Source organism: Bactrocera dorsalis, chromosome 5 (genome assembly GCF_023373825.1).
Source record: "Bactrocera dorsalis isolate Fly_Bdor chromosome 5, ASM2337382v1, whole genome shotgun sequence".
In the NCBI taxonomy this organism is placed as follows: domain Eukaryota; kingdom Metazoa; phylum Arthropoda; class Insecta; order Diptera; family Tephritidae; genus Bactrocera; species Bactrocera dorsalis.
Window position 1 is genome coordinate 46,468,349 of NC_064307.1, and position 27,857 is coordinate 46,496,205.

Here is a 27,857-nt window from a genome sequence, read left to right on the forward strand (position 1 = left end):
TATATATGTTGCCTCTTCATTCTTGACCATAATTGAACACAGCTTGAAACTAAAATAGCCCTTTTAATTATTTGGTGTAGTCTCTCTCTGTATCATTCTTTTGCAAGTATCAAAGACGATTGAACTAGCCGATTCGGCTTGTGATATCCAGACGCTTGGTTTCTGGGAGCAAAGAAATTAGAAATGGATATTAATATAACATTATTTTGAATCTGTGTACTTAATCATAATCTGTACCTACACAGCGACATAAAATATTGATATCGACTTTAAGAGTATCCGGTTTTCTTATACGATTACATAGCGATGGGAATTAACTAAATTTGCTAATTGGTTGTTTTTCATATTCTTCATTCGTTAGTGGAAAATCAGCAGTTTTAGTCGTGTGAAGTATGTACATTACTATTAAAAAATAGTTATTCAAATATTTGCCAGTGACATATTTTAGTTATATACAATTAAAACGTGATACACGCAGAAATATTTTTTTAGTTCATGATATATGCGCTTGCAAATATTGTTGAATATTTAAGTAAATGTATTAAGTTTCATTCCAATTAGGTTTTCAAGGAATATATATGATAACGAATAAACTATTAAATTTGCATACACAAGACATGAAAATCACTTGCGAACATAATATTTCGACCATTCAAGAAACTAATAAAAAAAATGGAAATTTGTTGAAAGAATCATCAAACCCTGAAACAAATATATGGGAAGCTCCATTAGCTCAAGGATTGTACGACCCTCAGAACGAACATGAGGCATGTGGTGTTGGTTTTATCGTTTCTATTGATGGAACTCAGTCGCATAAGGTAACTCCTGACATAATTTTAAAAATATATTATGTACTAACCGGAGAAAATGTCTATATATATGCATATACATATACATGTACATACATAATTGTGCATATACATACATACATTTCTATATACATATATATATATTTAAGGTATTGTTGATATTTTCTTAGTCTTTTGTTTATGGTGAAATTATACATTCTGCTTAAACAACAAATTAAATATTCTATTTACAATGTGCCAAATATGTTCCATCAAAAGTCATATATAAATATTAAAACTAAATATTAGCAGTTTACATACAAAACTCCTAAATTTAATAGTTTTCCTTATATTTATATATTCAAAATGCAAAATTGCTGTGCTGGCTACATCGTTTAAGATATATGCCTAAGAGATCAATCTTTAAATTACATCTCAAAGATGAGTTTTGAATGTCATGTCAAGGTCAAACTCAAACCAGGGAGTATTATGTACATTTTACATTGGGTCCTGTAAAATATTGCAAGGCAAATGCTATTTTCATTTCTTTAAAATGTATAAATTGGTTGATTCTTCGTAAAACTTCTTGTGAAAAGCGAAGTTTAATAATTGAGATTTAGCAATATTCATTAATAAATAAATCCCCAAACAATAATCAACCATTACGAAAAGTTTTAGAATAGAATCCTCGGAATACGGTAGCAAGCCTGGAGTTTGTATAATATTTATTCCTAAAGACGTGTTCGAAATAATAAGGAAAACCAAAGCGAACATGGAAATCCATGAATAAAATGTTTACAATAGTAAAAGCTTTTTTCGGGAAACATTTTTGCGTGGTTAGAGTTAAAAAATAAAAACTTGGTTTTAATATGCACGTTAAAATTTTTATGGCGTTTTTTGTTGTTTTGAGTCCGAAATAACCTATTCAAAATAATAAAAACAAGTGTGGAATTTGAATTATTACTAATCCTTTGACACGGCGAGGTTGTTCTACTGAGTAAAGCGAAGTACTACAAATTTGCTTTTAGAAAGGAAAATGCTTCTGTATAAGGTAGCATTTGGGAGTTACTTTCATAATGATATTAAACTGCAAAAATTGGTTGGTAGAAGATGAAAAGAGGGGCAGACAGACAAATAATAAATTGCAAATGCCAATGTCAACTTCAAAGATAAGAAAAAGTTGATAAAAGCATGCTACTTGCATTTGCCCCGAAAGATGGTAAACGAGGCACTAGATTCTATGCACTGAAGAGATTGTTTAGTCCAACTTTGGTAAGTAAAAACAATATGTCATATGAAGGGGATTCATGTGTCACCTCAAAATATACAAAGACAAACATAAGGCATAGAGACCTCAAGCTGATGTTATGAAGATGTGTTAGGAACTATGGACACCATTTATTACACTAATAACAATCTGGAGGACCCAGTTCGGCCTTACGACAAGGAAGATATGCCATTGCGATGGGTTTATAAACAATATAATAGCTCTCTGCATATCTCAAAAGAATCTAAGAAATGGTTTCAAAACAAAACTATTTATGTAATCGACTTGTATCCAACTGAACTCTTCTGAGTGTAGGAACAACTTAATACCAGGGACAGAAAATAACAGTTGTTGCATAATTTTTGAATAAAAAATCACTATGAGGGAAGGGTCGGATATATGTAGTAGTAGTAGAAAATTTCTGTTTTTAAAGGAGTACACAAATATGTCAAAAATTTAAAATTTTTATTTTCATTTTTCGCTTACAAAATAAGAATTATTTTATAACTTATATTTATTGTTTACAAAATAATAGTTGTATTGAGTATTAAATAACTCTAACGCAATCTGAGATGAAAAGTAACCTGATACAAGTAACCGTTAGGTGAGCAAAAATATTATATTCTTCAGCAATATGTTGTGAGAGTAAAAGAAGCAAATATGCATACAAATGTGCATATACATATGTATGTAGAGATTCGCAACTTCGTATTTAAATTTGAACTGAATTTGTTTTATATTAAACAATATTTAATGTCATTGCTTTTAAATTTACGGTTTTATTAATGAATTGTATTAAGAATATACATATACATACATATGTATAAGCTGCAGAAGCTACTACTATGAGTGCATTTAGGGGATGTATGTATGTAATTTTTATCCAACCTTTTTATTTTATATCGCATAAAAAAAGTAGTGAATGCAAAATATGAATATAAATTTTGTTTCTTTTACTGGAAAAGCGTTTTTAAACCTAAAAATCTAAAAGAAGAGAACATAAGTTGAGAGCGTAAGATGCTAAGAGAGCTGGCAATTTCTGTTGTAGGAATTTCTGCATGCAAAAAACAGCTACTGCCATTGTAGAAACAGCTGTTGAAACAAAAAATAAAAATTCTAACTGTTAATTTTGAAGTGTTTATATGAAGTGATTGCGAAAACAACGCATTTAGATATTTTCTTTGCTAGTTTTCAGTTTCAGTTTCAGTAACTTGTAATCTTGATCTTTATGTCTGCTAGCAGACACTAACAGTAAAGATTTACACCCATATTTTTGAATGTTTTTTATGTTTGATTAAGTTCATAATTTAATAATAATACTCAACTCGAAAAACAGAGTCAAAGCTTAAAAGTTAAACAATGTTACGACGACGAACAAAGTTAAGTCTACTAAACAAGATTGCTTTGAATTCTTCTGTAGCCTCTCGCAAAGTCAAATGCTGTTATAGTATCCAACACAGGTATACTAGTGTCTATATTCTACTAACCTTCCACATTATTTAGATTAATCATTTCTTTGAAGCGAAAATATTTGTGTTAATTGTTAACATCGCCTGTCAATGTAATAAAAAGTTGCAAGAACTAGTAAATAGTAAATTGAATTTATTTGAAAACATGATTTCATTGATTGTATTGGCTTAATATACGAATTAAAATTTTCTCTTTTGGCTTTTGAAAAATAGTAAAAGAGGATCACTAATTGATTTTGCTTACAGTTATTAATGGGGTTGGGTGCGCCAGCAAAGATTCAATTTAATTCAAGTGAATTCTACCCATTTAAAAGATATTGTTACTTGCATAATTTATGATGTTACTTTTGACACCATGGTTCTAATCAATGTAATAACTTCTCCCAGTTAATAAGCTCATTTCGACAAATGGCAAATTGGGTGCTATGATATTTCAATCCAAATACAACTTTATTTAATCGATATTTCACTATGCATACATGCAAGTCTAACTACTACAAGTGTTGTACTATCACAAGTGTTGATAGTAATCGACAATATACACAGAATGGCGACGACGAACTCAATTGTCTGTGGTAGCTATCTACGCTTAATGTAATAGATAAGTAATAGAGTTGTAAATTATGTAAACTAAAATATGAATATCTAGTAGTAGTAAACCGCAAATACTTTACATTTACATTATTTAATTTAATCCTATAGATTTTACGAGATGCGCAGACTTTGTCCGAACGGATGAATCACCGTGGCGCTTGCGCATGCGATAATGACACTGGTGATGGAGCAGGAGTGAAGACGTCAATACCGCATAGTTTATATGCCAAAGAACTGTAAGTATTCTTAAGTATTCTTTGATAGGTATATGTATGCATTTTCAATCATTTATTTAATCTACTTATCATATTGAAATCTATACTTACATCCATATAAGGGTACAAGTGCCTTATGGTTTTTTAAATTTGATATTTATTTATTAGGTAACTCTTTTCCATCAATATTTCTGTATCACTGATATAATGTATCGACCGTTAATCAAATATGGACTTATTTGATATTCGGTATTCTTGTTGATTATAATCGCAAAGATTAGAGAAAACAGAGATAATTCTACCAAACTGTGGTTATTGTTGTTATTGTTATAGCGTGTGAATAAGCCCTGATTAGGAGAAAGATCAAAATCAGCTGTCATCGAAATCACTCGAAACAAAGTGAGAGGGGTGTTAAGGGGGGTGAGGTTTTCATGGTAAAAAATTCCTTTTTTTGCGAATTTATTTCTTAAATATGGATTGAGTAATTTTATTCAGACCTTTGGACATTATTGAGCACTCTTTTAACAATATAGGGTGATATCACTAATCTATTACACGATCCTGGTGGACAATCGACCAGCCAAAAATGTGAAATTATCTGTTCACCGAAGTGTTCTCTCAATAAATCCGTTGATTGATGCGATGTGTTGATTGATTGATGGGAAGTGAAGCCGTCTTGAAAAAAAATGTAGCCGAGATCACGAGTCCCAATTTCAGGCATCAAATAATCGGTTATCATGGCGCGATAACTATCGCCATTGACATTAAGCGATAAATCGTCAATTGTCAAATCATCGCTGAACAAAAGTAGAGATGTCGCAGAGACAACCACGCCTTATTCCCATATAGCTCACTTTTAAATTCCGCTTGATTCTTTCACTTTCCAGTATACAAATCAAGAAGCAATTGATATAATACCATGTTCAGACCGACACTTAATAACACGATTCACATTTTCCTCACAAAATTGTGATATCGGAATGCAAACCCCACAATGCTAAATTGGTTGTGTTTGTTTTGTTAATTTCAATATTTTTCAAGAAATTTACAAAGCAACCATTTGCTTCCAAAGACGTTATCTATTATAAATATATGTACATTTTGCGTATTTCTAAGTATGACTAAAAATACATATATCGCTCATTTGCTGCAAGACCGGCATAAGTCAAAAAAATCGATTCTCCAGAAAACGCGTTTAAAGTTTTCAACTGACTACAACCTTACACGGTGACACCACTTCTCAAGCGGAGCATATAATAGGTATTCATATGAATTTTTCACTCAACATGAAGTATGATATAACGAACAATTCTGCAGCATTAACTCAAAAATCACGTGTTTTGATTTATGGCGGTCTTGCAGCAAATGAGCGATATGTACATATTTATGTTTAAATAATATGCTGTAATGCTGCAGCTGCTTCACATTTTGATATTTAATAAATATGCAAAAAACAGCTGCTTCACAGCAAAGTGCTTTTCACTTCATATGGTGAGTTTTTGTGCTTTTTTCTTGTGACTTTTGAGCAAGAATAACCTCACAATAAACCTCACAATTTTTCCTCAGAAATTAGTAAGGTTTTCTTAGAATAGGGTTGTAAAAAAATCGAGCACTACTTCTGATGCTTCACTACGCTAGCAAGTCTTCTGGCGCATACGCAATAGTGCTATGGTTCTTTCTAGTGAATAAATTCTTTTTTTTTATGAATTACAATAATTGATTTTAAGGCTTTTGTTTTAAAACTACAAGAAAAAAAAACAAATTTGTATTTTCACTTGTAATTTGAACTATTCACAATAGTAAAACTGATCTAAAATATGAAAATGAGTTATCCGTATACTCTCTTGTTCGAATTCAACTCGATAATGTTGTGGTTGTTTTTACATATAATTTTTTAAACAAATTGTTATTTTTTTGATATAATCTTAGATTTTATTCACTGAAAATTTAGACGTTAAATTTGTAAATTTTCTTTTCAGAAGAGTTTTTTCCCTCCGAACTTTATTCTTATACATATATCTTTCTTCATCTTCCCTCAAAGTGAAAGCTTTCTTTGTCTAAAGAGCACAATTCCTCTAAAGTTTTACAGTAACAGTATTAAGCGTCAGAACATATGGTTACTTCCCATTAAAAGTTAAATTGTAATACCACCTAAAGAAATGGTGTTTATTTCTAGATACCCCAAGGATACGACGGTTGATGAAATTAAGTCTTACACTTCGGGGCATTTAAAAATTGACGATATTGAAATCCGTAACGGGGCATCTCGACACGATAGAATTTATAGAATACTAGCTGCATTGCCGTGCACATAGCCTGTGGAGACTCCACATTGCTCATAGCTTACTAGACATAGAATACTATCTAGTTTGCCATGTCTAGTAAGCTAGAAGCTGTCACTTCAGCAGTTTGACAGCGCAGTTTTCATTCCTATGAAAATTTTGAAGAGGCAACATATCCCATTTGCACATATGCCGACGGCATTTTCAATTTGGCAATATGAAATTTAGAAGAGCAAGTATTAAGGCGGTTGTGTTATATTATAAAAATAAAGTACATTTTCAAAATAACATTTTTTCAAAAAATTAATTTTTAGTTTAATATTGTTAATTTACAGAAAAATTATGCAAATTGGGTTGGGAATGAGCGAAGTCTTGAATTTAATAAACTACAAGCATAAATCAAAATATTATTGCGCATTTTAAATATATTATTTCAATTGGTATATAAAATTTATGCCGCAATTATTATATAATAGTCCAAAAATATGAATTCTTATTTTTCCCAGAAATACATTTGTAAAAAAAGAATCTTTCTCCTTTTCTTATTATCTTATTTTTCCCAGAAATACATTTGTAAACAAAAGGATCTTAATCCTTTTTTTATTTTCCACATAAAAGATTTCAAACGTACGCTACATCAGCTACCTACCGGACGGCATTTCGCAAATGATAAAATAAAATTTTCAAGAGCTCAAAGCATGCGCTACATCAGCTCGAACCTACCTATCCTACGCCTTTGCGCAAATGATTCTATCATGCTAGCAAATGCCCACGTACAGATTTGGCAATGGCAATGGCAATTCGTTTGACAGCTAGTATTCTATAAATTCTATCGTGTCGAGATGCCCCGTAAGTTTCACTTTTGTTATGATAAAAACATATCGAAAAATTTCAAGTGCAGTTATACGCGAATTTGTATCCAATCGTAGAAATCTTAATAAAATAGATGTCGCTGTAATACCTAAAAATTGCGGAAATAAAAAATTGAGTGACGGAAATTCTCTAAATTCGTATTATCAAGATATTAGAGGTCTTAAAACAAAATGAATTGAATTGTATTTATGTAGTACTAATTGTGAAACAGGGCTAACCCCTTATACTGTTAAATTAATTTCGTATATCCAGATTCGAACGACTGTACAGAATCGGAGGAATATTCTTATATTTCACCTGAAGAAGTCCTCGTTGCTAATACGCATTCATTTGATTTTAAATGCACCAGAGTAATAACTTTTATTTATTTATTCTCTTGTAAATCACCCCTATCGGATTTACATATCTCTATATAAAGCAGCATGTTCATTTTTTATACTCTTGCAACATGTTGCTACAGAGTATAATAGTTCTGTTCTCCTTACCGTTGTGCATATCATCTAAAACTATTCGAGATAGATATGGAGTTATCCGTCCGTGTTCCTTAGGCAAAGATATAATGACAAAGTTCATCGATGGGCGTAATCGAACCACCGATACGCCCACTGCCACGTACACCAAACGTCAAGAATTGAAAACCTATAAATTGCCATAACTAACCCGAAAGTTAAGATACAAAACTGTTATTTGGTACAACAGATCGCATATACTTGAAATCGGATGATAACCATGCCCACTCCACATATAACGTTTTGGTTCAAAACTACTAAAAATGCGATAAATCAATAACTAAATAAGCCAAAGACATATTTTTTACACCCGAGATGGTTCGATAGGGCTTTATAAGAGCCGGTGTTAAATTTGGGTTGGTGGGCGTGAAACCGCCTACATTTAGGTAAAAGGCTATATCTCGGGAACTGCCGGACCGAGTTCAACCAAATTCGGTAGGTAACATTTTTCGGAAACGTCTGCATTGCAGTATCAAGGTGAAATCGGACTGCAACGCCTGCTTCCTTTATAACACTATTTTAAATTCCATCTGATTCTTTCACTTTCCAGTACGCAAAGCAAGCACCAATGAATAAGTCGGGGTACAACTTTGCACGAATAGTGTGTCAGAGGTTTGCCATTTTATAACCAAAGCGTGTTCAAACCGGACCAAAACTGTTGAAGCCCCTAGATACTGAATATGTAAGATTTATAATAGAAATTCGCAGAAATCCTATTATACCAGTATGTTGAGTCGGATCAATAACTACTTTATCATCTACATACGCAATAGAAACATTTTGGAACTTATGGTTGACTTTATACCGCATATACATACATATTTTCACAAATATGTGAGTTACCTTAATAAAATTAGGAGAGCATGATTTTCAATGACGGTGCATCTTTGTACATAAAATGGATACCATAAGGTGAAAACTTGCCTAAGGCCCCATATAACTTCGATTTCGACAAACAAAGAACGTTGAATTCTTTCTCAACATTTTTAAAATAAAGTTTTGCCAACACCTGAATTTGGTCTTTCTTAGTCTTTGATCCTGGCAAGTTGCAAGATAATGAAATGCTCGGTTACACCTGAACTTATCCCTTCCTTATTTGTTTTATAAATAGTGTTATCTCAAAGAAAAATACTTCTGATTCCATAATTGTTATGATTTACCGTGTCATATGCCTCGTGGAAAGCTATCGATGATTACATCATACTAATTTGCACTCGGCTATACTTTAATAAGTTTTTAGAAAAATATAGACCGTAGTGGTACAGCATTAATAAGAGGAGCTAGGCAAAGAACAACTTAGTTGGTCGTTTTGAAATTATGAACATTATGAACATTCTATGTACAGATTTATCAGGTAACGCTGACTATTAAGATAATTAGTAATTGTTTCGCAAACATTGAGTTTTTCTTTCAATGTGTTCTAAAAAAGTTGATATTTGAAATTTCGAAAAGGCGTTTACTTGGAGAAAAACTATTATCTAACGAATGAACTATAACTTTTTTTTATTTCGATAACCACCGTGGTTGGGTTTCTGTCCAGGTGCCTCGAAAACGGCTAGGACCAAAGTCTACTATTTCGAACAGATCATCGATTAAAGAATTGAACGTGACCGCGCCCCCTTAAATATTCAATGTTCACGTCTTCCAACCCCTAAATCAACCAAATTTGCTTAGGGCGTGTAAGAATGTGGTTAATTCGTACAAAAACATACGTGCTATTTTTTCAGACGACCAGGGTTGCAATTAATGACTTCAAGAGAAATTTTGATTGACATTTGTATTGTATTTTTGATTTTGTAATCCCGAAAATTAAATTTATTTCAAAAATTAAAAATAATTTTTAAATCCTCATTAATTGAAAAAAAAGATGAAATAATTTCCAACAACACATTGAAAAACATTAATCCGCAGCAATAATTATAAGTAAAAAAGGAATTGTGTTAGAATTTATTATTTTCGTGTTCTACTATTTTGATTAGAAACTCGTACCGAGCCATTTTCTTCATTACCTTGAGCACTTACATATCGAACGTCTTACATTTTATCGATTATGAATTTAGATTTGGGAATTAAAAATTTTAGTTTTTAATTTAATTATACATTTTTTTTAATTAATAATAAAAATTATAAATGTATTTTTTAATCCAAAATTAAAATCTAATTTTTATTCTAAAATGTTTAAATGAAAAAAATCCCAAAACATTAAAATATAATATTAGAAAAATAGGTAAATTTTTCACAAATGTTTAAAAATACGGCAAGAGCAGCAATTATTAGAAGATTATAACTTTACCGTATCCAAAATCAAGGTTCATTCTTTAGATAAAAGTTTTCCCAAGGGTAACGCCGAGATGGTTTATTGTAATTTTAAAATTTCAGATTTTGAAGGAAGAAATTCGATATTTAGCGAAAAATTATATTAATTTTATCAAAACAAAATTACAAAACAAACAAACATAAAGTGACATGATTCTTACGCATCATACATCGCCAGTATGCCGGTGCAAGCCGTCTACATAACGCTTTCCTTTCATGGGCAAATGCATTTTTCCGAAAAGGAAGAAGTCGCACGGTGCCATATCAGGTGAAGACGGGGAGTGTTTAATGGTTAAAATGTGATTTTTGTTCAAATACAGGGTAGGCCATTTAAAGTTGACCCATCTGGCAACGCTGTAACTTTTAACAGCGCTGACAAATCGGCTAATGTCATACCGCGTTAGAAGCGTCATTCAAAGACAATTTATACCATGGAACAGTACACTCCAAAAGAACGCGCTGAAATTGTTCAGCTTTATATTCAAAATAACTTTTCAATTGTGTTAACTCAACGCGAAAACTCATCATGTCAGACGAGGCACATTTCTCGTTGAATGGAGGCGTAAACAAGCAAAATTGCCGATTTTATGCCACCGAAAATCCTCAATTAATTGAAGAACAGCCTCTTTACGACCAAAAAGTAACAGTTTTGTGCGCTGTTTGCGCGAATATGATCATCGGACCGTATTTTTTCGAAGACGATGATGGAGCCACGACAACAGTCAATGGTGAGCGTTATCGAGCCATGATAACGGATTTTGTGATACCCATTATTCGCGAAAATGACATGGATAACTTCTGGTTTCAACAGGACGGGGCTACATGCCATACAGCTCGACCAACAATCAATTTATTGCGACCATTTTTCCCCGGGCGATTGATATAGAAAAATGGTGATGTTGACTGGCCACCGAGATCACCAGATTTGACGCCACCAGACTTTTATTTGTGGGGTTATTTGAAATCCAAGGTATACGCTAATAAGCCAAAGACCTTAGCTCAACTGAAAGCCAACATTCGACGTGAAACAGCCGCCATATCATCCGAAACATTGGCCAAAGTCATGGAAAATGTCGAAAAAAGAGTGCATTTAGCTGTCAAAGCTAAAGGTGCCCATTTACGCGATCTAATTTTTAAATATTAGCTGAAACAAATCCCCTTGGACCAAAATAAATTATTTTTGAAATGAACAAAAAACATTGTTTTCTTTTGTTCTTTTTTTTAGAAACAAATGGGTCAACTTTAAATGGCCTACCCTGTAATTGGTCACAAGCTTCGAATGTTGGATTCTGAGAAATTTTTGGTCGTCGGTCATTTGTGCGGAACAAACCGTGCACACACCTTTCGTAAGCCAGATATTTGGTCAAAATGCGATAAATCGATGTTTTGGAGATGTTCAATTCCATTTCCATGAATTTCAATGATGATTTCTAATGAATTCACGCACAGTTTCGATGAAATTTCTGGTGATCGGTGATGTTGGTTCTTTGTTTGAAGCTCATTTTCGCACCGATAACACAAACATACTGACACTTAAAACGCAATAACTTAACTTCCAATTGATGAAATGTTATGAAATGCCCACTCGATAAAGATAGCAGATTCTAACGCGTCACCAGGGGGCGCTAAATTCAAAAAATACTGTTTACTTTGGAAAACACCTTGTATAGGCATATGAGTATTTTATCTAAGACATTTTTATTCAATTATTGAACATGTATGTATGTTATTAAACTTATTATTTAATTAATTTCAGGTCCGCCGTCGGTGTAACTTTACCTGCGTTCGGCAATTATGCAACAGGCATTATTTACTGCGACGAAAAAACCTACTCTGAGGTAGAAACTGATTTTGCTAAATTAGCAGAAGAACTGAAGCTTAAAGTTTTGGCGTGGCGCACTGTTCCTACAAACAAAGATGCTATTGGAGTCGTCGCACGGAAATCGGAACCACTTTCGCGACAAGTGTTTGTCGGTTGTTCTTCAGATTTAAGTCAAGAGGCTTTCGATCGTCAAATTTACGTGCTTCGCAAACGTTCTAGTCATGAATTAATTAAAGAAGGGCGCCGTTTCTATATTTGCTCATTATGTTCCAAAACTGTGGTTTATAAAGGGTTGTTCACTTCTGATCAGTTGTGGGAATATTATACCGATCTCCAAGATCCGAATTTCGAAACTTATTTGGCCTTGGTTCATACTCGATTTTCCACGAATACATTTCCGTCCTGGGAACGTGCTCATCCTTTACGTGTCATTGCGCACAACGGAGAAATAAATACTTTGCGAGGAAATGTAAATTTAATGAAGGCTCGTGAGGGTGTTATGCAGAGTGAGCTTTTTGGGGAGGATCTCAAAAAACTGTACCCTGTAGTTGAACCAAATCTATCGGATTCAGGCTCATTTGATTGCGTTCTTGAATTTCTTACGATGGCCAGCAGACGTTCTTTACCAGAGGCTGTAATGACAATGGTTCCTGAAGCCTGGCAAAATGATAAGACCATGCCGCAGGAAAAAAGAGACTTTTACCAATGGTCATCTTGTGTAATGGAGCCGTGGGATGGTCCTGCTTTAATTTCGTTTACCGATGGTCGGTATATTGGAGCTGTACTCGATCGAAATGGATTGCGTCCATCACGTTTTTATGTGACAAATGAAAATGTACTTGTAATGGCATCAGAAGTGGGCGTTTATGATGTTGATGCATCAAAGGTAGTTTTGAAAAGTCGTTTGAAACCAGGTCGAATGCTGTTAGTTGACACCAAAGAAAAAAAGCTTATACAGGATGTGGAATTAAAACAGCACATCGCTAGATCTCGACCACATTCAGAGTGGCTTCAGCAAAAGGTAATTAATTTCTCATTTCTGCTATGACTGCTATGACTAAAGCGATAATAAAAATTGGCAATTAATTTTTTGAATATATTAAGTACAGAGATTATTATGTAACTACCTGCTGAAAGTGAGTAATTACGAAGGCTGGACTTTTTGTGAGCTTTCACGCTTATAGCGAATATTGAGTTTATAAATTTATTTGAAAATTTCTCTGCTTTCACAGATAGTACACAATAAAATGTTTATCTCCCATTGATTATTTTAAATTAAATTTAGAAAAAAAATTCAATAAAAATTTTTATTATCGCCTTCAAAATGCTTAATCTAATTCTATACACTTGTTAAAAGCCTCGGCTGGGCGAATTTTAGTTTTTTGGGTTTTGACTAATTTTTGGAGCGCCATTCGCCAGATTATTGGTCAGTTTCGAATTTATATTTATAAACCTACGTCTCGTTACCAGTAATGATGCATTTAATGAACCTAGAATGTGTTTAGCGACCTCTACTCGAACTTTACAAAAGATTCAGGTTTTTTGGTACGAGTCTAACATTGACAGACTTTCTATCCAAATCATTACCTAAAATGTGTTGAGTCGATCAATAGTTGAGATCATCTGCTCTCTCTCTCTGATGGTAACACGACGATTTTCAAGCCCTGTTTCTTTAACGATGTTAACACCGATTAACAGAGGTGGATGGGAGGAATGATAAATTATTTGTGCCACTCTTATATACTTATGTTCGTGATATGGTAGACTCCCAGAGTAGCACTATCATATCATTCACTCGAAACCTATAATAATAAGATATGTCAACAAATTTAAATCAACGTATTATATTAGATATAGTTCGGTACCGAAAATGGGCGGAATCTGTTTATGAATCATTTCAGCGCCCATATACTTCATAAAATCGTTTTGGATATGCTGGTTGACTTTAAATCAGTTCGGCCCCAAAATAGCGATTTTCGACTTTCTAGTTGACTATACCGAATATATCATTCCACATGAAGGTTAGAGACGTTCGAGTAGAGTGTGCGCACTTAAGGATTTAAAATTCTTAAACATAAAGGGATAAGGACAAAGTAATCAATGCATATGATAAAGTATTTATTGAACTAATAGTTATGTTAAGTAGTAATATATGGAACAACAAAAAAATTCTTACTGAAAAAAAAAATTCAAAATATGCTATGGACCGTAAAGTTCAAATGTGTGCATTGTTTTTAATATGTAGTTATAAACTTTTTAATTACTTTGGAGATAAGATAATTAAGCTCTCATCAGCTAATTTACTTACCCCACACTTTTTCCCCCGACCGAGATTTTTGATAGATGCGAATATAACACTACTTTTATTAAGGGGCTATACCAGTGTGACGCATGAAAAATTAGGCGATTTTCGTAAATTTTTTTAAGAGAAAATACGCGATTGAATATTTCGAACTTCTTTGAACGGAATAAGATATATTTTCAGCTATAATTTAAGATTTTTTTTTTTTACAAAAATGTTGAAAATTAACGGAGTTATGTCTTTGGAGGTGGTAAAAAAAGTGCTCCAACTGCTGGCATCAAAAATTAACAAAATGGCGTAATTTTGAAAAAAAAATCGTTTTTTAGGGGAAAAATGGTCGTTTTTTTAATGCCAAATTGACAATTTTCAACCAATCCAAAAGATCGATGGTCAGTGTATAATAAATGTATTCAACAATACTCAGATTAAATTTGAAGTCGATCGATTAATTTCTCGTTGAGTTATGATGTCAGCAATTTTGAAAAATGCGTTTAAAGTTTCACTTGTATATGTGTGTATATGCGAGCGGTCGCTCTTTAGAACGCTGCCATCCAAAAACTATTCAAGATACGACCTTGCCGATTTCACAGGATATTTTTGGAAATATAGGCTATCGAAAAAGCAAATAAATTTTTTTTTTTTGAAAGTGTCACACTGGTATAGCCCCTTAAACATGACCGCAAAGCATGCAGAGAATAGTAGCTAAAATAAATCACTAACATAAAAAAGAAATTACCTTGGTAACTAAATGTGAACTGATGTTACAATTTTTATCAAGATGACAAAAGTTTTAGTTGAAGTGCCGAATTTTATTTTCACTAGGGTTGGTCAAAGGTCAAAGTCCGGTCTTAAATCGTAAACGATAATTTTTATTTTTTTCACAAAATCATGTTTCGATAATTAATATTTTTTTTTATTCAGCGTTATCGAAAAAAGTGACAAAAAAACATTTCTCAATAGCATGGTAAAAAGTCTTATAAAAATTAAAATTTTTTTATTATTTGTTTTACTTTTATTTATATTATCACAAATTGTATGGCTTTCATTACTATTTTTATGTAATATCATAAGTCTACAGTGATTTTAGCACCAACTTAAGGCTATATCAAGGTTCTCCAACTTTGTTGATTATATAAATTATCAATTATTGTTAAGAACGTTAAATTCCCTACCGGAATAAGTTTTTACTTTTACTATACAATAATTTCTGCAAAAATTCATTAAATACCCGATCAAAATGTCGCGACATATTCATTGCACCTAAGGAAAATTCGTTTTTTGGCCCACCCTAGTGCGAACGCTTAGCAACTCCGCGCTCTTAACCCTAATGACTATATTTATGAATAATATTTAGTAATTTTTTCTTCGCTTACTTTGCTGATGCTGCTATTATTCATATCTGATCTTCTAAATACTTAATAACGATATAATTATATATTTTCTCTATTGCAATCTGTATGTATTGGAACTAAAGTTGGTAAGTTTAAATTTTGTAAATAAGTATGTTGAAAAACAAGTATTCAATACTTGACATTTAGTTATAAATTTGACAATTTATTATAAACAAATATATTTTTCTATTCAAAATACTTAGGTTGTTAAACATATTTCTCACAATACTGTACTGTATTTCTAGTAGTGTGATAGTTTTTTTTTTGTTTTCGGTCATGCAGAGACTGCAGAACTTGCGAATGTGTACAGAAATGACTATATATGTACTTTATAGTAAGCAAGTTTTGCACCGAAGTTTCGAAATAAAATTTGACTCACAAAATGAGAGTAAAAAGTTTATGATAACATTGATAAAGAAGAGAATGCGTAATTACTGCTTTCACACAATAGTTCAAATTTATCTAGGGAGCCACGAGACAACTACATCAAGAAAAATTACAACATAGTTCTCGGAGTGACAAAAAAATACTTCGACTCAAAAGTAAGCTGTAAGCCTGACTGTACTAATAGCATAGCTAATTTTGCAACAACTAAATAAATTCGAGTATAAGTCAGCCGGTAGTGAATTAAAGATGGTTATCCTGTTATTTTCGAGTGAGAGACCAAGAAGCTGCTTGTCGGAGCCGCCGACATCGGACCATTATTGCATACTAACTCATCGAACAAAATCAAATTTTTGTATGGAAACGTTTTTTTAATTGTGAAGGGTTATTATAGCTAAGGTTTTTTCTTGTTTTTAATAATAGTAACAATAATAAACTTTAAGAAAGTGGAATATTTATTAATTATTTACGTATATAATTATATATATAACAGTGACACTTTTATTAAATAAAACAACCGAAGTTTTTGACGGTGTTTGAACATTGCCTTAGTTTTTCTTTTGAAAGAGATTAAATATTAGTTTGAACATTAAATTTCTCTTCCAAGCAGTTTTTATCATCAATTTCGATAATTTTATTACACTCACCACAGTCGCTAATATATTTTTTATTCTTCATAATATATTATTTTTTAGATAACTATTGATGAAATACGCAATGCGAACATATTACAAGATGATTCAGTCGACAATAAATCTGTTATAAACCCACTGACAAACTACCCGTTGGACCCTAGGCTTCTTCTTTTTGGATACACAACCGAAACTGTTAATATGCTTCTTGTACCTATGTTCAGTACTAGGTATGTACAACATTATAATTTCATTTCAATTCACATATATTTCATAGTATTGTTAGGGGTATTCAGGCCGAACTTGTTAATCTGTTAGTTCGTTAGTTGATACTTCGTTAAAACACTTAATTGTGAACATACTTTTCGCTGTACATCAGTAATGGGTGTAAATTTTGTTTTAAAACAGCTGATTCAATTATATTAAATACTTACTTTTGAAAAATTTGTCAAAAACTAATTTGTAGTAGGCAGCAAATGTATTTTTTCGCAATGAAATAAGTTAACTTTTGAGGCAATAACGCAAACAAAACAGCTGAGTGATGTTACCAAGTAACAAACAAACTATCATGCTTGCCAGTCTGGTACTTCGTTACTCGGTAAAACGATAATCTGTTAATTTTACAAAAACAAAACCCACGTAAAAAAATACCGAGAAACGATTAACAAATTAACAAAGCTGGTCTGAATACCCCTATTATTTTATTAATTTAACGGTACTTTGTAACACCTGAAACTAATCAAGGTACCTTTAGGGATATATGTATATTAAACTGCGTCGATTCAAGATGAGATAATTTGATTTTGGGATTATGCCAGCATTAGGTCACAAAGACTTAGTTCAAGTATCATATTATGGAGGTTATCTGTAGTTTAAACATTTTTTGAAAAGTGGACGTAGCTATGCTCTCTAAGAGACTTAAATAGTATTTACTGTCTCAGAAAATTCCAAATTCCTTATGGTGGACCATAAAATTCGTACAGTAAGCATGTGAAGCGTTGGCAAATAGCATTTTCTTGACATTCTTATGTTTCAGTGGAATCGAATCTCAACCACGCCTACTTTCCATATAACATTTGTATATATAATATATAATCACTTTTTTTATGTCTTAATGAAATGAGGGGGTCTATTTTTCAGTTGAGCACTTTTTCAAGTTAACGTAGTCCTAAAATAAGTATTGTGACTCTGAATTTTCACGAATTTTCGGTGGATAAGATTTTTTAAACAGTTTTGTGCTTGCTTGATTCAGTATTACGCAGCTTCATGCAGAGTGGTACACATTAAATCCGCTCACTGAAAGTGCGCTCAAGGATAGTCAAGGAGTGTCTGATCGCATTACCAAAAGAATCAAGGAAAATCCAAACGAAAAATGTGTTTGTCCTCTCGAATATATTAGTAATTGATTACGAAACGATAATGTCGCCAAGGGAGGCATTTAATTCTACGGCAAAGATGTTACATACAGAATGGATGGAAATCGGTTAAAAAATAGATGTCGCACCACCCACTTTTATATGAAAACCGTTATCTCTAATCGAATAAAGGAATATGTACATTTTTTATCTACTCTGAATTGATATTTGAATGGACTGACAAACATCGTAAAACTCATTCGCATCGTCATCTTTATAGTTAACTGTGGATTAATACAATTTAACAATTAAACTTTTATTTAATTATTTTTTATTTATAAATGTTTGAATTCATATAGGATATCTCATCAGGATTTTTTTATAATGTATATAATTTTATTTTCAATAATCACCGTGTTTACTTATATTACAGAAAAGAAGCTCTTGGCTCGATGGGAAACGACGCCCCACTAGCATGTTTATCTGCTTTCCAACCGTTGCCATACGAATACTTCAAACAATTGTTTGCACAAGTAACCAATCCACCCATCGATCCATTTCGTGAAAAGGTTGTAATGTCCATGCAATGCCCTATAGGACCCGAAGCAAATTTACTTCAACCATCAAACCAACAAGTCCATCGAATATGGTTGCCGAATCCAATTCTAAGTATTCCTGATATCAATTTGTTGAAGCGAAACTCTCATAGGGGATGGAAAACAAAGGTCTTGGACATTACGTTTAGATTTGAAGATGGAATTAAAGGCTATATTGACTGCATTGACGATATTTGTCGGCAGGGTTACCGCGCTGCATCTTCTGGTTATCAGTTGCTCGTTATTTCTGATCGGAATGCTGGGCATGGTAAAGTACCTGTATCAGCTTTACTTGCTTTGGGTGCATTACATCATTATCTAATTGAAACTTTGCAACGTATGAAAGTTGGTATTATAGTAGAGACAGCTGAGGCACGAGAAGTGCACCATATTTGTGTATTACTTGGCTATGGTGCAGATGCTATATGTCCCTATTTGGCTTTTGAGCTAGCACAGGCATTACGTGATGATTGCGTCATTAGTCCTGATGTAAGTGACAAACAAATTTATGGTGCCTATGCCCAGGCTATAGAGACGGGAGTGGCAAAAGTAATGGCCAAAATGGGCATTAGTACATTACAATCGTACAAGAGTGCTCAAATATTTGAAGCTGTAGGAATAGGTGCAGAGCTCATAAATAAATGCTTCCGAGGAACTGCGAGTAGGATCGGAGGTATTGGTTTGGAAATGGTAGCAAAGGAAGCTTTGGAGCGATACAATATGGCATATGGCAGTACGTTGTGTGACACTCGTATCCTGCGAAATCCTGGCAATTATCATTGGCGTAATGGAGGCGAGGCTCATATAAATGAACCTGCCTCTATTGCAAGCCTTCAGGAAGCGACAATAAATAAAAATTGGGACTCTTTTGAGGCATTTAAAGCAACAACGTTAGACAGTGTAAAGAAATGCACACTTAGAGGTCAACTTGAATTCATTACCGATCGAAAGCCAATAGATATATCCGAAGTGGAGGAAGCATCAGAAATTGTGAAACGGTTCGTTACTGGCGCTATGAGTTTTGGCAGCATTTCTCTTGAAGCACATCAAACTTTAGCTATTACAATGAACCGCATTGGAGGAAAAAGTAATACCGGCGAAGGTGGCGAAAATGCAGATCGGTACTTAGGTGAGTATACATATATTATAATTGCTAAAATAAATTATTGAATCAATACAATTTTAAAATTGCATATTTACACGGTTGTAAAACTAATCGAGATGTACATGGAGTTATAAATATATAAATTATCAGGATGACGAAAGGAGTTGAATTCCGGGTGACTGCTTATGTGTCCGTCTGTCCGTGCAAGCGATAACTTGAGCAAAAATTTAGATATCATGATGAAACCTGCTAAATATGTTCGTTGGTACTCAAGAGAGGTTGGTATTGCCACGACCACAGAATGCCAATTAAACGAAAACATATAAAGTGCTATAGCTAAGCATATAAAAATGTAATTTATCGTAGTAATAAATCTCAGGGGCTACTTGTGTATTTTAACAAAATTCGGTACATAATATTGTATTGACATGACTATCTTATAGTCGAAATCGAGCTATAACTTATAAAGCCGCCGGACACCGAATACGTTTACACGAGGGCCTATGGTTGTCTTTTAACCGAAAATAGCTGTTAATATTTAAAATATGCAATGAAACTTAGAGAATGTCTTTTCCTGGTAGCGCTAGTGCGTAGAGCTGAAATGGATAAAATTTGGCCATAAGTTCCAATGGGGCCCTTATATGTACTTAACAGAAGATTTTTTAAAGTTCCATTTGACTTCATACTATATATTTTGGTCGATGTGTGAGTTATATTAATGAAACTCAGGGATTATCTTTTTCTGGCAACTATATGTCTTTATGTCAAAAATAGGTTACATAATATCAAAAGTTTCGACTCTTTCGGTTGACTTTATACCAGATTTCATTGCAATCCATTTGCTTTTTCAAATAATATATAATATATTGAATTCTTAGTCAACCTTCTTATTATATAAAGTACAACAAGGTATATTAAGTTCGCCAAGAATGTGTTACAACCTAGAGGGGAACTTTGGAGACTCCAAATAGTATACATATATATGAATTATCTGCATGACGGTCACTAATGCACATTATAAAACGAACGATCGGAATCAAGTGCTTGTATTGAAAACTTTTTCATTTGAGACAAGATTTCTTCACGAAATTTGGCATGGGTTATTGCCTAAGGCAATTATGCAATCTCCGAAAAATTGTTCAGATCTTATTACTATGGCATATAGCTGCCATACAAACAGAATGATCAGAATTCAGAGCTTACATGGAAAACATTTCCATTGGAGGAGGTAATCACGAAATATTTCACGAGTTGTTGTCCAAGTAACGGTGCAATCTGCAAAGAAATTGTTCAAAACGATTCACTAAAGCATATAGCTGCCATAAAAACTAGAGAATAAAAGTTTTTTTTAGATGTGAAGGGTATTATAGCTTCGGTACAGTCGAGGTTTACTTTTTTCCTTGCCTTTATCCTTTCAAATTACGAACATAAAAATGTTTTATTATACTTGACCTTAGCGCTTCCGTTATCTTTTAAATAATTTTCCTTTTAATTATTTACTATGCTATGACTAGTATTTAGATACATTGATAGTTTTTAATAAAGTCTAAAATATTTGTATTGCTTTACAGAAAAAGACCCACAAAATAGTAGGAGATCGGCCATTAAGCAAATAGCATCAGGTCGTTTTGGAGTAACGGCAGCATATCTGGCAAATGCGGACGACCTACAAATTAAAATGGCCCAGGGTGCAAAACCTGGAGAAGGTGGGGAACTCCCTGGATATAAAGTTACGAAGGAAATTGCAGAAACTCGGCATTCCGTGCCTGGTGTGGGCCTTATTTCACCACCACCACATCATGACATTTATTCAATTGAAGATTTAGCAGAGCTTATATATGACTTAAAATGCTCAAATCCGAATGCAAGAATAAGCGTTAAGTTGGTTTCCGAAGTCGGAGTTGGAGTAGTAGCATCCGGGGTTGCTAAGGTTATTATCAAAATAAAAATATTTATTAAAAATAATATGTAAATGAAAGAATGCTTTTCTAAAATAACTTTATATATTTGCAGGGTAAAGCAGAACATATTGTTATATCAGGACATGACGGCGGAACAGGAGCAAGCTCTTGGACTGGTATTAAGCATGCTGGACTACCATGGGAATTGGGTGTGGCCGAAACGCATCAAGTTCTTGTTTTAAACAATCTGCGTTCAAGGTAATTGAAATAAAAATTATTTGTTGTTAAAAAAACAATAAGAATCCTCGAAAGTTGTACACACAAATTATTTGTCTGTCAATTAAGGATTGAAGTTAGAAAATTATATTGTGAATTTGTATAAATGCACAAAAAGTTTATTTCAGAATAAGCGCACAAGGGGTGTCTACGAATCGAAGGCACAACTATGCTAGACGCTAATAAGGAATAGATTGTTTATAAGAACGGGGAAAGTAAGAAAATTTAATTATAAAGTAAATAAGGTTTTATTAAGGGATCATCTCAGTGTGACCCTCCGAAAAATCACTGATTTTCGCAATTTTTTTTATAAATAAATACATTCATGACGAATACAAATTTTTTTTTTTTTATATTTATTTAGTATAATACTTAAATATATTGTTGAAATGACACGTAAAAAAGGTCCTCTACGATGTCGTAGATTGCGGCCGCAATTGTGGTCTAAAACATTTTCAAAAAGATGATTAATCTGTAGGAAAGTCGCTATGCGCTATGGTATCCTGTTTTGGAAATTTAACAAACGTTTAAAAATTGGGAGAAGCCGAAATCGTTATTTGACAACGCTTTATCGGCTGTTGGATTTTTTTCGTACACCTTATTGTCGGGTGCGGCATTTAGCCCATAAATCTAACAGTATAAAGTAGATTAAATAAATCGACATCTAGCATAAGAACAGTACTTTAATTTTTAGATTTTGGTGTAAAATTTCTGTTACTGACTGAAAACTCATTTTGTCTTTCTTACAGGGTTATACTTCAAGCTGATGGTCAGTTGCGTACCGGCTTTGACGTTGTGGTGGCGGCGTTACTTGGTGCTGATGAATTCGGTTTCAGTACAGCTCCTTTAATTGTTATGGGTAAGTACCAACAATTTCAGCTATAAATTATATGTATACATATGTATATGAATATTTCTTAATCAAAGCTTTTAATCTTACTCTGTCCTGTAATACTTACATTATGAAGCTTGTTAACGTTTTGTTTTAGCTTGGGGCTATTTAGTTTTTTCTATAACAAAGGGTAATATGCTAATTTATCTACATTATAACGGTTTCTGTATATATTACTTTTCTTCCGCTCGTGGATATGAAAAAAAAAAAAAACAATTTGTATTTCAATATTTAATTTTCTAAAATTAAGTATCACGCTTTCGGTCTGCGTTGCTTCAATTGAGATATATTTTCCACACATCGGTATATGAAACATATTTTCAAAAATCTTCTCATATTCAAAGTATAAGAAAGTATTAATACCAAGAGATAAATTTGTCAAATCAAGAATTTGAAAGTAATATGATATTATCAAGTTTTAGCTCCAACTTGACTCATAGAAGTATATATGTAATTCAAAAGACATACATTTTTTTTACATAGAGCTTCTATTATAAATGTATTTTCAATATATTTCATTTCAGGATGCACTATGATGAGAAAATGTCATTTAAATACATGCCCAGTAGGCATCGCAACACAAGATCCAGTACTCCGCCAAAAGTTTACCGGAAAGCCCGAACATGTGATTAATTTCTTCTTCATGTTAGCAGAAGACGTAAGTATGATTGAATATTATAAGATATCAACAATAAAAGCAAATATATATCCTATACAAATTTTTTATTGGTATTTTAAATTTGGATGGTATTGCCATAACAAACCATGTCTTACAAACCCTAATAGTTGATTTACTAATAAAACCAGGAATATTGCCTTGTGTACTGGAGCAGAATTTTGGTGAAAGATTCAATGTTCTCCATCGACAAGAGTATTGCTTGACTGCTATATCACACCTTCTAAATTTTCTTATTGGTAGACTCGCCGCAGTTTTATCCCCTTCATCACAGAAGTGAAGAACTCTAACGGTTTTCAGGAATCTCCCCACCAAACCATTCAGCAGCTGGAGGGTGACCACGTTGAACCCTTGGAATAATTTGTGTTGTGCGTGCATGTGCGTGTTTGGAAATTTTTGCATAAATTTTTTCGTTTTCTATAGGATTTCTGCTAATGCAGTGAACTGAACAGTTTTTATAGCTGAATTGATTCGAACCACGCGAGGACGGCATTTTCTGTCATCAACTGTATACGTTTGGAAAAAACGATCAACAGTTTTTTTAAGGATCTCATAAGTTTTACTTATGTAAAGTAATCACTGCGATACCATATTAGCTTTCGAAGTTATAGACATAAAGCGCGAATTCGAAAATCGCACAATTTTGTTTTTGAAGATTGAAATATTGCTAATTGCAAAAATAATTTTGGAAAACGTTCTTATTTTTTTCGATGATCCAACTTTTGCCCCTTTATGGAATTATCACAATTTCTGACTGAAACATTAACGAAAGGGTGGAAAACAATAATAAGCAATAGCTAAATTTCGAAATTCATAGGCAATAATTTTCATTTTCTTAAACAACATAGAGTTACTTTTTTTTTTAATTATGGCTCAAGCTGTCGATGAATTTATTATCATAAAAGCACAAATTTCTCATTTTAGATTCGTAAGATCATGGCTAATTTGGGAATTCGTCGATTCCAAGATTTAATTGGACGTACTGATTTACTTCAAGTAATCAAAAAAGGAAATAATAAACCTGATTACCTAGATCTATCCCTACTATTGAAAAACGCTTTAGAACTACGGCCCGGAGTAAACATAGTAGGAGGTTCTGTAAGCCAAAATTTCCAGCTGGAAAAAAGGGCTGACAATAAGCTTATTGAAATGGCACAAAACGTTATAAACGGCTCAGAAGATAAAATTAATATCAAAATGCGTATAAACAACGAGGAGCGTGCTTTCGGTTCCACGCTTAGTTATCATATAGCTTGGTGAGCTGATCTCTTTAAGAACTTGGTCATCTTTTCTGTATTTTATTTTTTTCCATTACAATAAATTTGTTTATTGCAGCAAATATGGAGAGGATGGTCTCCCACTTGGCAAAAGCATCGACATATCGTTGGAAGGATCTGCTGGACAAAGTTTTTGCGCATTTCTATCGACCGGCGTAAATGTCACATTAAAAGGTGATGCTAATGATTATGTTGGCAAAGGTCTATGTGGTGGCAGCGTCGTAATAGTTCCTCCTGACAATTCAGTATTTGAATCGCATTTAAATGTAATAGTGGGCAACGTTTGCTTGTATGGTGCAACAAAAGGCACTGCTTATTTCCGAGGTATAGCGGCTGAACGCTTTTGTGTAAGGAATTCTGGGGTTACAGCTGTTGTCGAGGTATTTTCAGTGATTTCAACCTTTAACATATTGACTTCATATTTAATCTGTTTCAGGGCGTTGGAGACCATGGATGTGAATACATGACCGGGGGTGTGGTACTTATTCTAGGATTGACGGGTCGAAATTTCGCCGCGGGAATGTCTGGTGGAATAGCTTACGTTTATGACGTTGATGGCTCTTTTAAAAGCAAAGTGAATCCAGAGTCTGTTGAGATGCTTCCATTGGAACTTGAGACAGATATAACTCTTATTAAGAGTCTTCTGGAAGATTTTATAAATAAAACAAATTCAAAAGTGGCAAAAGAAGTATTCGTCAATTGGACTGAAAGTCAGAGCAAATTTGTGAAAGTATTCCCATACGAATATCAAAAAGCCTTACGAGAACTGGAAAACACTCCAATTTCTAATACAAATGAAATCAAGCCTGCTAAATCGCCCGCGGCTGTTGAACCGGTCATTAAAGATATAGAAGAAACACTACTAATAAAAGATGGCACGCAAGATATGCCTTTAAAGCAGCCTTTGGATAAAATCCGAGGTTTCATTAAATACAAACGAGAGGCAAATATGTACCGCAACGCTAATGCGCGGCAAGAAGATTGGGATGAAGTTTATAATTTCCAAAATATTCGTAAAAATTTGAAATCACAGGCTGCACGGTGTATGGAATGTGGTGTTCCTTTTTGTCAATCGAATGCTCATGGTTGTCCTTTGGGAAATATCATTCCTAAGTGGAATGATCTTGTTTTTAAAGACAACTGGCAAGAAGCTTTACAACAACTTTTGCAAACGAATAATTTTCCTGAGTTTACTGGTCGAGTCTGTCCAGCACCTTGTGAAGGGGCCTGTGTCTTAGGCATATCGGAGCCAGCAGTGACTATCAAAAATATTGAATGTGCCATTATTGATCATGCATTTGAGCAAGGTTGGATGAAACCTGACATTCCTAGTATACGTACGGGAAAACGTGTAGCAATTGTAGGATCTGGACCTTCTGGTTTAGCCGCCGCATGTCAATTGAATCGAGCAGGTCATTTCGTTACTGTTTTTGAAAGAAATGATAGGCCTGGCGGTTTGTTGCAGTACGGTATTCCGACTATGAAATTATCTAAAGCAGTAGTGAAACGCCGTATTGATCTGATGGCTGATGAAGGAATAGAGTTCCGAACGAAAGCGTATATTGGCAAAGATATAAAAGCAACAACGTTACTAGAAGAGTGAGTATATTGAAAGCAGATTAAAGAAAAAAATTACATGTCAAATAATTTATTTTAGGTATGATGCATTACTACTTTCAACTGGTTCCACTTCTCCGCGAGACTTAAATCTAGTAAACAGGGATTTAAACGGAATACATTTTGCTATGGAATTTCTTGAAGCCCAACAAAAGAAACAGCTCGGTGGTCAAAATGACATAATATCAGCTAAAGATAAACATGTAATAATAATCGGTGGTGGCGACACTGGCTGCGATTGTATGGCCACGGCTTTACGACAAGGTGCCAAAAGTATTACCACTTTTGAAATATTGCCTGAACCACCCAAAAATCGCGCTAACGACAACCCGTGGCCACAATGGCCTAAAGTATTCAGGTATTTAATAATCGTATTTTTGCTAATACGTACAATTTTATTAATTAACTTGTTTTTAATTGGTAGAGTTGATTATGGGCATGAAGAAGTGCGTGTGAAATTCGGTCGCGATCCACGTCAGTACTGCACGACAACAAAAGAATTGATAGCAGAAAATGGCAGCATAAAAGCTATAAATACTATTGAGGTTGAATGGACGAAAAATGCCAAAGGACAATGGTCAATGTCTGAAGTACCTGGTAGCGAGAAGTATTACCCTGCAGATCTAGTTTTACTGGCAATGGGCTTCTTAGGCCCTGAAAAAACTGTACCGGAAGAACTTGGGCTTGACCTTGATGGTCGTGGAAACATTAAAGCTAGCAATGGACAATTCGGAACCTCTAACTCTAAAGTTTTTGCCGCTGGTGGTAAGTTTACGATTGTTCTGTATGTATGTAATAGTACTTAAATGTTTTGCGTCTGCTCCATGTAATATGTTTATGGCATGAGCATATTTACCACTCGTATTTCTGTTAGTTGAAAATTAATTCTTAATCTAACAAATGTCGCTTAATTCTAGATTGCCGAAGGGGCCAATCTTTGGTCGTCTGGGCCATTACTGAGGGACGACAAGCTGCACGGCAAATTGATACTTATCTGATGGGTTCTCCCAGCAGTCTACCCGGTCCTGGAGGTGTTATAGACATAACTCGCAAGATCTAAGAAAATATGTTAAATATGATTGTGTCGTTTATTTTTAAGTTCCAAGAAGTCAGTGTATTCAGCAGTATATATATAATTTTCACAAGGAAAATATTATATATAAATATATATATATATATATATTTAGCGCACGGAGGCTTGCGTTTAAATGTAAGATAAAAATATAATTGTGAATCATTATCTGTAATTACAGAGTAAAACATAATTTGATAATAAACCAAAATGTTACAGCTTTAACAAGCATTGCGTTGAAAACTA

The 27,857-nt window shown here is 33.5% G+C and overlaps 1 protein-coding gene across 3 annotated transcripts; it reads left to right on the top strand.

Moving 5' to 3' along the window:
* The first annotated feature begins 235 nt into the window (after positions 1–235).
* LOC105232888 (uncharacterized) lies at positions 236–27,857 on the top strand. 3 transcript variants are annotated; one of them, XM_011214779.4, is made up of 16 exons: positions 237–390; positions 562–818; positions 4,227–4,354; positions 12,070–13,156; positions 16,908–17,074; positions 18,633–19,924; positions 21,472–21,830; positions 21,914–22,059; positions 22,827–22,936; positions 23,494–23,627; positions 24,570–24,901; positions 24,981–25,302; positions 25,359–26,521; positions 26,580–26,897; positions 26,964–27,304; positions 27,457–27,857. In XM_011214779.4, exons 2-16 carry the CDS (start codon positions 579–581, stop codon positions 27,597–27,599), a joined length of 6,282 nt encoding a protein of 2,093 aa, XP_011213081.2. In that variant the 5' UTR covers positions 237–390; positions 562–578; the 3' UTR covers positions 27,600–27,857. The 3 variants fall into 3 exon arrangements, with proteins under 3 accessions (XP_029409101.2, XP_011213081.2, XP_049314400.1); XM_049458443.1 differs by lacking the exon at positions 237–390 and having other exon boundaries at positions 549–818; XM_029553241.2 differs by lacking the exons at positions 22,827–22,936; positions 23,494–23,627; positions 24,570–24,901; ... (3 more) ...; positions 26,964–27,304; positions 27,457–27,857 and having other exon boundaries at positions 236–390; positions 21,914–22,063.